This window comes from Oncorhynchus clarkii, chromosome 28, assembly GCF_045791955.1.
Source record: "Oncorhynchus clarkii lewisi isolate Uvic-CL-2024 chromosome 28, UVic_Ocla_1.0, whole genome shotgun sequence".
NCBI classification, from domain to species: Eukaryota; Metazoa; Chordata; class Actinopteri; order Salmoniformes; family Salmonidae; genus Oncorhynchus; species Oncorhynchus clarkii.
In genome coordinates this window covers 45,871,622-45,888,453 of record NC_092174.1, presented here as the reverse complement: position 1 = coordinate 45,888,453, position 16,832 = coordinate 45,871,622, and the positions used below count along the sequence as shown (strand labels likewise).

Sequence of the window (16,832 nt, the reverse complement as noted above, 5' to 3'; positions counted from 1 at the left end):
GCAGACAAGACCAGGCCTAGTGGTTAGCGCGTTGGGCCAGTAACTGAAAGGTTGCTGGATCGAATCCCTGAGCTGACAAGGTAAAAATGTGTTGCTCTGCCTTTGAACAAGGCAGTTAACCCACTGTTCCCCTTTAGGCCATCATTGTAAGTAAGAATTTGGTCTTAACTGACTTGACTAGTTAAATAAAATGTCCCAGCATGTGACAATATTATTGGACTTAAAAATAATAATCTAGCGGTCATACACTGTCTACCAGGGTGTAGGGCAACCAATGTAAAGGCTAATCTGAAGACAGTGCTGGTTTTAGGCATGTAAATTAGCTAGAAAGATGTATCGGCATCGAATAATTGTCACTCCCAGTTAGGGGGAGTGATGAGCTCTACAGCAGAGTCTCACAACTCAGTCGCTGGATGAAAACTGTTTTCTGCCCCTCCCAAAAGATCGAATTTGTAGATAATTGACCCTCGTTCTGGGACTCACCCACAAAGAGGACCAAGTCTGCCTGCCAGAAGGATGCTCTCATCTTATCTATGAATATAGACAGGGCGTTAACTCCTCAAGCTCCACAATGAGATAGGGTGCAGGCCAGGCAGCAGGGTGCAGGCCAGGCAGCAGGGTGCAGGCCAGGCAGCAGGGTGCAGGCCAGGCAGCAGGGTGCAGGCCAGACAGCAGGGTGCTGGCCTGGCAGCAGGGTGCAGGCCAGGCAGCAGGGTGCAGGCCAGGCAGCAGGGTGCAGGCCAGGCAGCAGGGTGCAGGCCAGGCAGCAGGGTGCTGGCCAGGCAGCAGGGTGCAGACCAGGCAGCAGGGTGCTGGCCAGGCAGCAGGGTGCAGACCAGGCAGCAGGGTGCTGGCCAGGCAGCAGGGTGCAGGCCAGGCAGCAGGGTGCAGGCCAGGCAGCAGGGTGCAGGCCAGGCAGCAGGGTGCAGGCCAGGCAGCAGGGTGCAGACCAGGCAGCAGGGTGCAGGCCAGGCAGCCGGTTCTGTCCGGTGGAATAAACATTGTGGATCTAAATGTTTTTCCTCATAATCCTGGACAATCGTACCACCATTTTTTTCTCAGACCTCAACAAAGGATTATCAAAAGCTGTGCTATAAATTCTTGGGCAACCTAGATGCCCTTTCAGACTCCCTCCACCTACCCAAGGAAGTCGGAGTACAAGATCAGTTAACCACCTAACCGAAGATCTAAATTTAAACTTGCGTAATACCCTAGATGCTGTTTCACCTCTAAAAACAAACAACAATTGTCACAAGAAATTAGCTCCCTGGTACACAAAAAATACCAAAGTCCTGAAGCAAGCTTCCAGAAAATTGGAACGGAAATGGCACTCTACCAAACAGGAGTTGTAAGTTTCCGTGTTCCTCAAGGATCCGTTTTAGGACCACTATTGTTTTCTTATGTTCTACCTCTTAGTGATGTCATTCAGAAACACAATGTCAACTTTCACTGCTATGCGGGTGACATACAGCAGTACATATAGATGAAACATGGTGAAGTTCCAAAATTGCCCTCCCTGGAAGCCTGTGTTTCAGACATAATAAAGTGGATGGTGGCAAAAATGTTTTACTTTTAAACTCAGACAAAACATAGATGAATGTTCTAGTAAGCTATGGTCACAAGACGCAGGCCTCCTTATTGTCCCTAGAATTTCTAAGCAAACAGGCTGAAGGCAGGGCTTTCTCCTATATGTCCTATCTGTCTGTCAGGGCCCAAGTCTGTCTGGGCCCAAGTCTGTCTGGGCCCAGGTCTGTCAGGGCCCAGGTCTGTCAGGGCCCAGGTCTGTCAGAATCTGTGCAGAATATCTAGGTGCTGCTGTAGGCCCTCCTTTGTTGGGGACAGAAGTACCAGATCATCAGCAAACAGTAGACATTTGACTTCAGATTCTAGTAGGGGGAGGCCGGGTGCTGCAGACTGTTCTAGTGCCCTTGCCAATTCGTTGATATATATGTTGAAGAGGGTGGGGCTTAAGCTGGATCCCTGTCTCACCCCACAGCCTTGTGGAAAGAGATGTGTGTGTTTTTTGCTAACTTTGTGGTTTGTCTATATGGATTTTAGAATGTTGTATGCTCTTCCCCCAACTCAACATTACATCAATTTGTATAGCAGACCCTCATGCAAAATTGAGTCAAACGCTTTTTTTTTTAAATCAACAAAGCATGAGAAGATTTGGCCTTTGTTTTGGTTAGTTTGTTAATCAATTAGCTTATACAGGGTGAATACGTGGTCTGTTGTATGGTAATTTTACATTTTCTCAGTACATTGTTTTCACTGAGGAAATGTACGAGTCTCTTGTTAATGATAATGAAGAGTATTTTCCCAAGGTTACTGTTGACGCGTATCCCACGGTAGTTATTGGGTCAAATTTGTCTCCACTTTTGTGGATTGGGGCGATCAGTCATTGGTTCCGTATATTGGGGAAGATACCAGAGCTGAGGATGATGTTAAAGAGTTTTAGTATAGCCAATTGGAATTTGTTGTCTGTATATTGTATAATTTCATTGAGGATATCATCAATACCACAGGCCTTTTGGGTTGGAGGGTTTTATTTTGTCCTGTAGTTCATTCAAGGTAATTGGAGAATCCAGTGGGTTCTGGAATCCAGTGGGTTCTGGAATCCAGTGGGTTCTGGAATCCTGTGTGTTCTGGAATCCAGTGGGTTCTGGAATCCAGTGGGTTCTGGTCGTCTTTAATAATTGATTCTAAGATTTGTATTTGATCATGTATGTGTTTTTGCAAAGAGATTGGAAAAGTGGTTTACACATACATCTCCATTTTGGATAGATATCTCTTCGTGTTGTTTGTTTAGAGTTTTCTAGAAGTGGTTAGAGTCTGTGGATTCTTCAATTACATTGAGCTGATTTCTGACGTGCTGCTCCTTCTTTGTCCGTAGTGAATTTCTCTATTGTTTTAGTGATTCACCATAGTGAAGGCGTAGACTCAGGTTTTCCGGGTCTCTATGTTTTTGGTTGGACTGGTTTCTCCATTTATTTCTTAGGTTTTTGCATTCTTCATCAAACCATTTGTCATTGTTGTTCATTTTCTTTGGTTTTCTGTTTGAAATTTTTAGATTTGATAGGGAAGCTGAGAGGTCAAATATACTGTTCAGGTTTTCTACTGACAAGTTTACACCTTCACTATTACAGTGGAACGTTTTACCCAGGAAGTTGTCTAAAAGGGATTGAATTTGTTGTTGCCTAATTGTTTTTTGTTTGGTTTCCACACGACATTCCTTCCATCTGTAGAATTTCTTAATATTATTCAGTTCCTTTGGCTTTGATGCCTCATGATTGAGCATTGCTCTGTTCAAGTCGACTGTGATTTTGCTGTGGTCTGATAGGGGTGTTGGTGGGCTGACTGTGAACGCTCTGAGAGACTCTGGGTTGAGGTCAGTGATAAAGTAGTCTGAGTCCCAGCTGCACTCACAACGATGCCTGAGTCCCAGCTGCACTCACAACGATGCCTGAGTACCAGCTGCACTCACAACGATGCCTGAGTCCCAGCTGCACTCACAACGATGCCTGAGTCCCAGCTGCACTCACAACGATGCCTGAGTCCCAGCTGCACTCACAACGATGCCTGAGTCCCAGCTGCACTCACAACGATGCCTGAGTCCCAGCTGCACTCACAACGATGCCTGAGTCCCAGCTGCACACACAACGATGCCTGAGTCCCAGCTGCACTCACAACGATGCATGAGTCCCAGCTGCACTCACAACGATGCCTGAGTCCCAGCTGCACACACAACGATGCCTGAGTCCCAGCTGCACTCACAACGATGCCTGAGTCCCAGCTGCACTCACAACGATGCCTGAGTACCAGCTGCACTCACAACGATGCCTGAGTTATTATTTTGACTCTCCATTTGGGCTGTTACCAAAGTAATAAACGCTACAAAGTCTTCCATTGGGACCGAGCCTGTTAGTTAAAAGAACAACCACAAAGTGGTGGCTCCAGGTCGGCATGAAAAGCAACAACACATTGTCACCACTAGATGGCCATGAGAGACTGATGAACAATCATGTGCTGAGAGAGAGGGGGTAGGGGAGAGAGAGAGAGGGGGGGGCAGGGGAGAGAGAGGGGGGGGGGGGCAGGGGAGAGAGAGAGGGGGGTCAGGGGAGAGAGAGAGGGGGGGAGGCAGGGGAGAGAGAGAGGGGGGGCAGGGGAGAGAGAGAGGGGGGCAGGGGAGAGAGAGGGGGGCAGGGGAGAGAGAGATAGGGGGGTAGGGGAGAGAGAGAGAGAGAGAGAGGGGGGCAGGGGAGAGAGGGGGGGGGGGGAGGGAGTGAGTGAGTGAGTGGGGGAGGAGAGAGCGACAGAGAGTGAATGTAAACGTTAATATTTCTGCTGTTATAGGGAAAGCAATAACACAAAAACAAAGATTGACATGTTTTATTGTCTCAACTATATGCCACTTTATTCATTCATAATTAAACATGGTCCAACAGTCAACTTCATTTTAATCAAATCTGAACTATATTCTATCTGAATTTCTGACAGCTATTAACCTTATAACAACACCTATCTAAAATAAAACTTTAGTTTTATCTACAACAGGAAGAAGATTTCACAACATCATCATTTATTCTAGTATTCCTTACAGTTATACAAAACATTTTCCTTTCAAATAGGTGCTATTCAAATCTACACAACATTTTTGTTTGTTAATAATAGTATCTACGTTTTTTTTTTATATCGAAAGTATTTGCTGTTGCTACAAAAAAAATAGAATAGTTTGATCTGAATATTGAGTCTTTCAAGTGTTGTTATTCTGAAACACTGTTTCCCCAGGGCTTCCTGATAAGGGCTCTCATGTATACACCTGTATAGACCTGTATACACCTGTATAGACCTGTATACACCTGTATACACCTGTATAGACCTCTATAGACCTGTATAGACCTGTATACACCTGTATACACCTGTATAGACCTGTATACACCTGTATACACCTGTATACACCTGTATAGACCTGTATACACCTGTATACACCTGTATAGACCTGTATACACCTCTATACACCTGTATAGACCTCTATAGACCTGTATACACCTGTATAGACCTGTATACACCTGTATATACCTGTATACACCTGTATACACCTGTATAGACCTATATACACCTATACACACCTGTATACACCTGTATAGATCTGTATACCTGTATACACCTGTATAGACCTGTATACACCTATATACACCTGTATAGACCTGTATACACCTATATACTCCTGTATACACCTGTATAGACCTGTATACACCTGTATAGACCTGTATACACCTATATACACCTGTATACACCTGTATACACCTGTATAGATCTGTATACACCTGTATAGACCTGTATACACCTATATACACCTGTATACACCTGTATAGACCTGTATACACCTGTATAGACCTGTATACACCTGTATAGACCTGTACACACCTGTATACACCTGTATAGATCTGCATACCTGTATACACCTGTATAGATCTGTATACCTGTATACACCTGTATAGACCTATATACACCTATATACACCTGTATACACCTGTATAGACCTGTACACACCTGTATACACCTGTATAGATCTGCATACCTGTATACACCTGTATAGATCTGTATACCTGTATACACCTGTATAGACCTATATACACCTATATACACCTGTATACACCTGTATAGACCTGTATACACCTGTATAGACCTATATACACCTATATACACCTGTATACACCTGTATAGACCTGTATACACCTGTATAGACCTGTATACACCTGTATAGACCTGTACACACCTGTATAGACCTGTATACATCTGTATACACCTGTATACACCTATATACACCTGTATACACCTGTATACACCTATATACATCTATATACACCTGTATACACCTGTATAGACCTGTATACACCTGTATACACCTGTATACACCTGTATAGACCTATATACACCTATATACACCTGTATACACCTCTATAGACCTGTATACACCTGTATAGACCTGTATAGACCTGTATAGACCTGTATTGACCTGTATACACCTGTGTAGACCTGTATACACCTGTATACACCTGTGTAGACCTGTATACACCTGTATAGACCTGTATAGACCTGTATAGACCTGTATATACCTGTATATACCTGTAATAGACCTGTATAGACCTGTATAGACCTGTATTGACCTGTATACACCTGTATACACCTGTGTAGACCTGTATACACCTGTATAGACCTGTATAGACCTGTATAGACCTGTAATAGACCTGTATAGACCTGTATAGACCTGTAATAGACCCAGCTACAGAAAATGCCTCAATCACAAATGAAAGGGTACTTTGTCCCAGTCAAAAGTTTGGACACACCTACTCATTCAAGGTTTTTAATATATATATATTTTTACTATTTTCAACATTGTAGAATAATAGTGAAGACATCAAAACTATGAAATAACACATATGGAATCACTCATCAGACCAAAGGACAGATTTCCACCGGTCTAATGTCCATTGCTCGTGTTTCTTGGCCCAAGCAAGTCTCTTCTTCTTATTGGTGTCCTTTAGTAGTGGTTTCTTTGCAGCAATTCAACCATGAAGGCCTGATTCACGCAATTCTCCTCTGAACAGTTGATGTTGAGATGTGTCTGTTACCTAAACTCTGTGAAGCATTTATTAAAAAAAACCCTGGAATGAGTAGGTGTGTCCAAACGTTTGACTGCTACAGTATATCTATAATATACTGCTTCAATGCATCGTGGTATATTTTACATAGAAATGTACAGACCATTGTTGTTTATCGCTTACATAGAAATGACCGGACACAGTTCTGTCTATAGTTCTGTAGGAACCATAGTTTTCGGTCCATGTTCTCCAGGGGACCCTAATTGGTGTTGAAAATTACAACTCTGTTGAAGAAGTGGGGGCTATTCCCATCACACCTTCTCTTTCTCCCTCTTCTTTCCCGTCTCTCTCCCTGATCACTTTCTGGGGACACCATGTCTCTCTCCTCTCTCCATCTCCTTCTCCTTCTCTGTCTCTGTGTCTCTGTGTCTCTGTGTCTCTGTGTCTCTGTCTCTCTCTGTCTCTCTCTCTCTGTGTCTCTCTCACCCTCTCCTGTTCTCTCCTTCTCTCTCTCTCTCTCTCTCTCTCTGTCTCTCGGTCTCTCTCTGTCTCTCTCTGTCTCTCTCTGTCTCTCTCTGTCTCTCTCTCTCTCTGTCTCTCTCTCTCTCTTTCTCTCTCTCTCTCTGTCTCTCTCTGTCTCTCTCTGTCTCTCTCTGTCTCTCTCTCTCTCCCTCTGTCTCTCTCTCTGTCTCTCTCTCTCTCTCTCTCTCTCTCTCTCTCTCCTTCTCCCTGATCTCCTGACATCCTTCTGGCTGCACCTTGACTCTATAGGTCAGTTTTGATCCCTGTCTTCTACTGACTATGACATCCATCTACAATGATGAGACACAAAGAGATAGTTCTAGAGTTCTGTGTAGAGATCTGTCTAGAGTTGATTTGTTGTGAGTTCATTTGATTCTCCTCTCCTGAGTTCCTTTTGGCTGTACCTTGACTCTATTGGTCAGTTTTGATCACTGTCTAAAGAGATCGACATGACGATTGAGACAGATCTGTCTATAGTTCTGTTAAAGAAGAGCTAAGGGTGACAGTCACCCTCTCTCTTTTTCCTTGAGCTGCTTCTGCTACCTCGTCTGCTACTACTTCTTCTTCCTGATTCGAGTCAGGCACACAGGAAGTCACTACATCTGGTACCTCGAAGGAATCTCCGTCCACGGTTTCCAGTTTGATGTATCCCTTACTGTTTGAACGCTCCAGACGCGTACAGCTGAACCGACGAGCCCGGTCGCCTTGACGACAGACGGCCACGGTGAGGCTGCATCGTCGTGCCGACTGGGGCTGGTCGACCCCTGGGCTGGAGAGGGAGTTGAGTGACAGGCGAGATCCCATCCCCGTCGTCGCCCTGAAAACGGGAGAAGGAGGGAACAGCCGGGGGCCCTGTGGGGTGAGGGTCTGTCCTTGTAGCGCCTCATCTGGTTCAGTTAGGGTCATGACGGTACCACCCTCATATTCCAGGGGATTCCTCGAGGTCCTTCTTGAAGAATCCTTCTCTTTAGTACCAAGACATTGACTATAGGATTCTTGGGGATTCATCGAGGTCCTCCTTGAAGAATCCTTCTCTTTAGTACCCAGACATTGACTATAGGATTCTTGGGGATTCATCGAGGTCCTCCTTGAAGAATTATTCTCTGTATTATCCAGACTTTGACTATAACCTGCTACTTGCTCTTGCTCAATCCCATTTCCACTAAAATCCTTGACATCTGTAATCACTTCCTCCTCTCTCTCGGCCTGTCCCCCCTCCTGTCCCCCCTCCTGTCCCCCCTCCTCCACTGCACCGTTGTTAAGTGTGATGATCGGGAGGGTGAAGACGTTAAAAGAAGAACTGACAATGGATGCTGTACCCTCCCACTGCCTGGGGTACGAGGCCTGCTCTGAGTCCCGCTGTCTGTAGTACGAGGCCTGCTCTGAGTCCCGCTGTCTGCGGTACGAAGCCTTCTCTGAGTCCCACTGCCTGGGGTACGAAGCCTGCTCTGAGTCCCGCTGTCTGCGGTACGAGGCCTGCTCTGAGTCCCACTGCCTGGGGCACGAGGCCTGCTCTGAGTCCCACTGCCTGGGGTACGAGGCCTGCTCTGAGTCCCACTGCCTGGGGCACGAGGCCTGCTCTGAGTCCCACTGTCTGGGGTAGGGTGTCTGCTCTGAACACCTGATTAGATTAGATAAAATAAGATTAGAAAACTTTATTTCAGGTAAATTCAATACAGCTTTATTTATCCCCTCGGGGCGCCTGGTCCACCTGATTAAAACATGAAAACAGCATTAGTTTAGAATAGATTAGAAAACGTTTATGTCCTCAATGAGGCAATGCATTTTGCAGCATACAAAAACAACATACAATGTAGCCTCATTCGATCATCCGGATCATGCCAGAGCAAGAATCTGATCTGCACACATCTATAAAAACAGAATCTGATCTGCACACATCTAGAGGAACAGAATCTGATCTGCACATATCTATAAAAACAGAATCTGATCTGCACATATCTAGAGGAACAGAATCTGATCTGCACATATCTAGAGGAACAGAATCTGATCTGCACATATCCATAAAAACAGAATCTGATCTGCACATATCTAGAGGAACGGAATCTGATCTACACACATCTAGAGGAACAGAATCTGATCTACACATATCTATAAAAACAGAATCTGATCTACACATCTAGAGGAACAGAATCTGATATACACACATCTATAAAAACAGAATCTGATCTACACACATCTAGAGGAACAGAATCTGATCTACACATATCTAGAGGAACAGAATCTGATCTACACACATTGAGAGGAACAGAATCTGATCTACACACATCTAGAGGAACATAATCTGATCTACACACATCTAGAGGAACAGAATCTGATCTACACACATCTATAAAAATAGAATCTGATCTACACGCATCTAGAGGAACAGAATCTGATCTACACGCATCTAGAGGAACAGAATCTGATCTACACACATCTAGAGGAACAGAATCTGATCTACACACATCTAGAGGAACAGAATCTGATCTACACACATCTAGAGGAACAGAATCTGATCTACACGCATTGTGAGGATCAGAATCTAATCTACACATATTGAGAGCGTCAACTCCAAACCTTTTTTGTTCCTGGAACCACCAAATCAGCCAAAAGCTCTTGAGGACCACAATTCCTGGAGTCTCGGAATTATACTGAACAAAAATATAAACGCAACATGTAAAGTGTTGGTCCCATGTTTCATAAACTGAAATGAAAGATCCCAGAAATGTTTCATATGCACAAAAAAACATTTCTTTCAAATTCTGTCCACGAATTTGTTTACATCCCTGTTAGTGAGCATTTATCTCTGCAAAGATAATCCATCCACCTGACAGGTGTGGCATATCAAGAAGCTGATAAAACAGCATGATCATTACACAGGTGCACCTTGTGCTGGGGACAATGAAAAGCCACTATAAAATGTGCAGTTTTGTCACACAACACAATACCACAGATGTCTCAGGTTTGGAGGGAACGTGCAATTGACATGCTGACTGCAGGAATGTCCACCAGATAATGTAACGTTAATTTGAGCTCAATTTCGAGTCTCATGGCAAAGGGTCTGAAAACTTAAGTAAATATGTCTATTATTATTATTTTCTATTATATAAAAATGTATAAAACCTGTTTTCGCTTTGTATTGTGTGTAGATTGATGGGGAAAAACATGTATTTAATCAATTTTAGAAAAAGGCTGTAATGTAACAAAATGTGAAAAAAGTCAAGTGGTCTGAATACTTTCTGAATGTAAAATTGCGTATAATACCATTAATATTCCAAATGTTTATAATAAAAAACACCTGCCACCAGTTATAAGAATGTGATCTTGTGTAATCAGGATGGTTGAACGAGACTATAAAAAATATATAACCAGTCAAAAGTTTGGACACACCTACTCATTCAATGGTTTTCTTTCTTTATTTTTTTTTACTATTTTCTACATTGTAGAATAAGAGTGAAGACATCAAAACTACACATATGGAATCACGTAGTAACTACAAAAATTTAGATTTTAGATTCTACCAAGTAGCCACCCTTTGCCTCGATGACAGCTTTGCACACTCTTGGCACTCTCTCAACCAGCTTCATGAGGAATGCTTTTCCAACAGCCTTGAAGGAGTTCCCACATATTCTGAGCACAGCCTGAAGATGTGTTGGGTCATTATCCTGTTGAAAAACAAACGATAGTCCCACTAAGCACAAACCAGATGGGATGGAATATCACTGCAGAATGCTGTGGTAGCCATGCTGGGTAAGTGTGCCTTGAATTCTAATTAAATCACAGACAGTGTCACCAGCAAAGCACCATCACACCTCCTCCTCCATGCTTCACGGTGGGGACCACACAAGTGGAGGACATCTGTTCACCTACTCTGCGTCTCATACAGCGTTTGGAACCAAAAATCTCAAATTTGGACTCATCTGACCAAAGGACAGATTTCCACCAGTCTAATGTCCATTGCTCGTGTTTCTTGGCCCAAGCAACTCTTCATCTTATTGGTGTCCTCATGAGTGGCACAGCGGTCTAAGGCACTGCATTTAAGTACTAGATGCATCACTACAGAGCCTGGTTCAATCCTGGGCTGTATGGGAGTCCCATAGGGCGGCACACAATTGGCCAAGCGTCGCCTGGGTTTGGCCCGGGTAGGCCGTCATTGTAAATAAGAATGTGTTCTTAACTGACTTGCCTAGTTAAATAAAGGTTAAATAAAATAAAATAGTAGTGGCTTCTTTGCAGCAATTCGACCATGAAGGCCTGATTCACACAGTCTCCTCTGAACAGTTGATGTGGAGATGTGTCTGTTACTTAAACTCTGTGAAGCATTTATTTGGGCTGCAATTTCTGTCGCTGGTAACTCTACTGAACTTAGAGTAGAGGTAACTCAGGGTCTTCCTTTCCTGTGGCGGTCCTCATGAGAGCCAGTTTCATCATAGCGGATGATGGTTTTTGTGACTGCACTTGAAGAAACTTTCAAAGGTCTTGACATTTTCGGGATTGACTGACCTTCATGACTTAAAGTAATGATTGACAGTTGTTGCTCTTTGCTTATTTGAGCTGTTCTTGCCATAAAATGGACTCTGTATTTTACCAAAGAGGACTATCTTCTGTATACCACCCCTACCTTGTCACAACACAACTGATTGGCTCAAACGCAATAACAAGGAAATCAATTCCACAAATTAACTTTCAACAAGGCACACCTGCTAATTTAAATACATTCCAGGTGACTAACTCACGAAGCTGGTTGAGAGAATGCCAAGTGTGTGCAAAGCTGTAGTCCAAGGCTGGTGGATACTTCGAATAATCTCAAATATAAAATACATTTTAATTTGTTTAACACTTTTTTGTTTACTACATGATTCCATGTTATTTCATAGTTTTGATATTCACACTATTATACTACAATGTAGAAAATAGTAAAAAAATAAATAAATAAAAACTCTGGAATGAGTAGGTGTGTCACATTTTGACTGGTACTGTACATGCAGACAAAATCACACATTTTAAAACAACAGACTTGTAGGTCTACTGTACCTGCGCTTCTGGTCTCTGTAGATGCTATACACACTTTCCGTGAACGTCTGGTTGTCTCTGGACCAGCTCCGCTGCCGGCCCGCCACTGACGGTCGTCTATACTGCTGCTCACTGCTACCTATCTCCCCCTGGTGGCTTGACACGGTAGTGGAGGGCCAAGGACTGTGCTCTAGCATCTCGCCAGGATGGAACGAACCCGAATTTATGTCCACACTGCCCCTGGACTGCACATAGTTCACCAGTCCGTTAATCGGTGAGTAGTCCTTGGTCCGTGTGATGTGGAGGTCGATGACCGTGGAGTAGATATCTCTGAGGTTGATGACTTTGGTCTTCTGGTCTCTGTTCTCGTGAAGCACGGCGTTAGCGCAGATGAAGAGGAAGATGCCAATCCCCATCACTAAGGGCCCAAACACCTTCAAGTTGTCTGAGTAGAGGTAGCTGTCCAGGAACTCAGAGAGAAACCCCCCTGAGGGAGGACGAGGACTTGTCGACACAGATACAGGTTGAGGAACACTTCCATTCATAGCATCACTCATCTGATTTGTCAACTCAGCACTCGTCTGGTTGGTCAACTCCCCAACAGTCTGGTTGGTCAACTCCTCAACAGTCTGGTTGGTCAACTCCCCAACAGTCTGGTTGGTCAACTCTTCAACAGTTAGGTTGGTCAACTCCCCAACAGTCTGGTTGGTCAACTCCCCAACAGTCTGGTTGGTCAACTCCCCAACAGTCTGGTTGGTCAACTCCCCAACAGTCAGGTTGGCTGTGTTGTTATCCTTGTTATTGCTCCAGGTGACAGACACCAGGGGGCTCTTGGAGTAGCTCATCCTGCCGTTGTCTCTCCGCTCCTCCCCTGGTGATACCCCGGATGCATACCCTTGGCTGTGGCCTTCATGTGGCCAGTAGCCCAGTACAGCCATGGCTATCCCCAGCATCAACACCACTACCCCCACCGCAGCCACCAGCCCAGATGGGGAACACAGGTTGAGTTTCCCCTTCACCTGAATTCATAAAAGATACAGACAGAACATCATTACCATGTTAGCTTCTGGAACATCTAAGAATGCGTCCCAATAATCTCTCCTTCCTCCTTAAAAGTGTGCACTTGTTCACTACCTCCCACAAATGTAAAAGTATTTAAAAGTTTTAGGCTAGAGGGAGTTTCCATATACCAATAATTTCCTTTCAGATCCATGAAGAGAAGTGAAGAAGACAACTGCACATATTAGGAGAAAGGCGAGATTATTGGGATGTAACCTAAGATAAAACCAGATACAATACAACATAGCATTATGGGTACTGTAGTTTGTAGTTCATCACGCTACCCACCACTACCACATCATTCCTCTTCTTCCTCTCTGCTTGTTTCCTCTTCCTCTGGTTCTCAGCGTGGTTCTTAGATCGCTGGGAGTCTTGGCGCCGGTTCATACGCAGCAGACCGCCCGTGGCGATCATGGCGACGATTTGATTGGACGACGGGCTTGTCAATCAACCTGGGGGGGAAGAGGCAGGGGAAGGGAGGAGAGTCAGTTGTATTGAATTAAAACAAACACAGAAACAGTGACTTTGTTCTCTGAAGGATAAAATGTAGTTCCTCAATACATCCCCAAAAGGATGGATACATCCTGCCTACCACCACAAAATGCATCTAAAAAAAAATATGGATTGATAGAATGAGTCCTGAAAACTGTGTTGCTTAGACAGAGAACCACAAGGATGTTAAATTAAGAACACATTCTTATTTTCAATGATGGCCTAGGAACAGTGGGTTAACTGCCTGTTCAGGGGCAGAACAACAGATTTTTACCTTGTCAGCTGAGGGGAATTGATCTTGCAGCCTTTCGGTTACAAGTCCAACGCTCTAACCACTAGGCTACCTGCCGCCCCTACACTCTAACCACTAGGCTACCTGCCCCGCCTACACTCTAACCACTAGTCTACCCTGCTGCCCCTACACTCTAACCACTAGACTACCTGCCGCCCCTACACTCTAACCACTAGACTACCTGCCGCCCCTACACTCTAACCACTAGGCTACCTGCCCCCCCTACACTCTAACCACTAGGCTACCTGCCGTCCCTACACTCTAACCACTAGGGTACCTTCCATCCCTACAATCTAACCACTAGTCTCCACCGCAGCCCCTACACTCTAACCACTAGGCTACCTACCGCCCTTCCCCTACACTCTAACCACTAGGCTACCTGCTGGCCGTCCACTCTAAACACTAGGCTACCTGCCCCGCCTACACTCTAACCACTAGTCTACCCTGCTGCCCCTACACTCTAACCACTAGTCTACCCTGCAGTCCCTACACTCTAACCACTAGGCTACCTGCCGCTCCTACACTCTAACCACTAGGCTACCTGCCCCCCCAACACTCTAACCACTAGGCTACCTGCCGACCCTACACTCTAACCACTAGTCTACCCTGCAGCCCCATATAGTCAGTATGATGCTAAATCAACCCTCTGAAACCCTCTTTGTATTTACAGACACAAACCCTTGCGTCCAGACGACCACCCATCAGGCTGGTATGCTGCTGTCTTCTCATCTCATCTCCTTCTAGCTCTCTGTTTTCTCTCTCTTCACACTGGTTTGAATCAACTTCGTTTTCATATCATTTCAACAAGATAAGGTACCATTTGGAACACAGCAAGATTGTCTTCATGCCTGGTCCAACCTTGAATCCCTCAATATAATCCCCCTCATTATCCTAATTTTCTCCGTTCTAGGGTTCACATTGATGAATAACTTATTACACTAATGATTATTCACAGCAGCAATTATAGGGACATTTTATTCATAGAAGGATTTGAATATTCAATTTGATTTTGATTGTCTGACATTCATATAACGCAGGGATAGAGGTGCTGATTGTGCTATTAATATATGAGGGTGAAGAAGAAGAATGAAGAAGAGTGAAGAAGAAGAGTGAAGAAGAAGAGTGAATAAGAAGATTGAAGAAGAATGAAAAAGAAGAATAAAGAAGAGTGAAGAAGTAGAGTGAAGAAGTAGAGTGAAGGAGAAGAAGAAGAAGAGTGAAGGAGAAGACGAAGAGTGAAGGAGAAGAAGAAGAAGAGTGAAGGAGAAGAAGAATCAAGGAGAAGAAGAAGACGAAGGAGAAGAGTGAAGAAGAAGAATGAAGAAGAATGAAGAAGAGTGAAGGAGAAGAAGAAGAAGAGTGAAGGAGAAGAAGAAGAAGAGTGAAGGAGAAGAAGAATCAAGGAGAAGAAGAAGAAGAGTGAAGAAGAAGAATGAAGAAGAGTGAAGGAGAAGAAGAAGGAGAAGAGTGAAGAAGAAGAATCAAGGAGAAGAAGAAGAAGAGTGAAGAGGAAGAATGAAGAAGAGTGAAGGAGAAGAAGAAGGAGAAGAAGAAGAAGGAGAAGAGTGAAGAAGTAGAGTGAAGGAGAAGAGTGAAGAAGTACAGTGAAGAGGTAGAGTGAAGGAGAAGAATGAAGAAGAAGAAGAAGAAGAAGAAGAAGAGTGAAGAAGAAGAAGAAGAAGAAGGAGAAGAGTGAAGAAGTAGAGTGAAGGAGAAGAAAGAAGTAGAGTGAAGGAGAAGAATGAAGTAGAGTGAAGGAGAAGAATTAAGGAGAGGAATGAAGTAGAGTGAAGGAGAATAATGAAGGAGAATAATGAAGTAGAAGAAGAAGAAGAAGAAGAGTGAAGAAGAAGAAGAAGGAGAATAATGAAGTAGAGTGAAGGAGAAGAATGAAATAGAGTGAAGGAGAAGAATGAAGGAGAAGAATGAAGTAGAAGAAGAAGAAGAGTGAAGAAGAAGAAGAGTGAAGGAGAAGAATGAAGTAGAGTGAAGGAGAAGAATGAAGGAGAGGGAATGAGAAGAATGAAGGAGGAGAATGAAGTAGAGTGAAGGAGAAGAATGAAGGAGAAGAATGAAGTAGAGTGAAGGAGAAGAATGAAGGAGAATGAAGGAGAAGAATGAAGGAGAATGAAGGAGAAGAATTAAGGAGAATGAAGGAGAAGAATGAAGGAGAATGAAGGAGAAGAATGAAGGAGAATGAAGGAGAAGAATGAAGGAGAATGAAGGAGAAGAATGAAGGAGAATGAAGGAGAAGAAGGAAGGAGAGTGAAGGAGAAGAATGAAGGAGAATGAAGGAGAAGAATGAAGGAGAATGAAGGAGAAGAATGAAGGAGAATGAAGGAGAAGAATGAAGGAGAGTGAAGGAGAAGAATGAAGGAGAAGAATGAAGGAGAAGAATGAAGGAGAGTGAAGGAGAAGAATGAAGGAGAAGAATGAAGGAGAAGAATGAAGGAGAAGAATGAAGGAGAGTGAAGGAGAAGAATGAAGGAGAAGAATGAAGGAGAAGAATGAAGGAGAGTGAAGGAGAAGAATGAAGGAGAAGAATGAAGGAGAAGAATGAAGGAGAGTGAAGTAGAAGAATGAAGTAGAGTGAAGGAGAAGAATGAAGTAGAGTGAAGGAGAAGAATGAAGTAGAGTGAAGGAGAAGAATGAAGGAGAGTGAAGTAGAAGAATGAAGTAGAATGAAGGAGAATAATGAAGTAGAGTGAAGGAGAAGAATGATTGGGTATTTGTCTTTATTTATTGATTTAAGCTCCCCTTCTTTCTACTCTCTATCTCTTTCTGTAGACTTCCAAATCCTTGGAATCTGCCTGGGAACTGGGGCTCCGATGGATTCTGAAGTAGGAACA

General features: G+C 43.9%; 1 protein-coding gene across 1 annotated transcript; it reads right to left on the bottom strand.

The window, feature by feature from the left end:
- Window positions 1-559: 559 nt before the first annotated feature.
- LOC139386797 (transmembrane protein 200A-like) lies at window positions 560-13,613 on the bottom strand. The gene is made up of 6 exons (XM_071132603.1): window positions 13,488-13,613; window positions 12,903-13,159; window positions 12,157-12,644; window positions 8,269-8,476; window positions 7,737-7,944; window positions 560-982 (listed from the first exon to the last, which is right to left on the bottom strand). The coding sequence occupies exons 1-6, from the start codon at window positions 13,611-13,613 to the stop codon at window positions 560-562; spliced, it is 1,710 nt and encodes a 569-aa protein (XP_070988704.1).
- Between the last annotated feature and the right edge of the window lie 3,219 nt (window positions 13,614-16,832).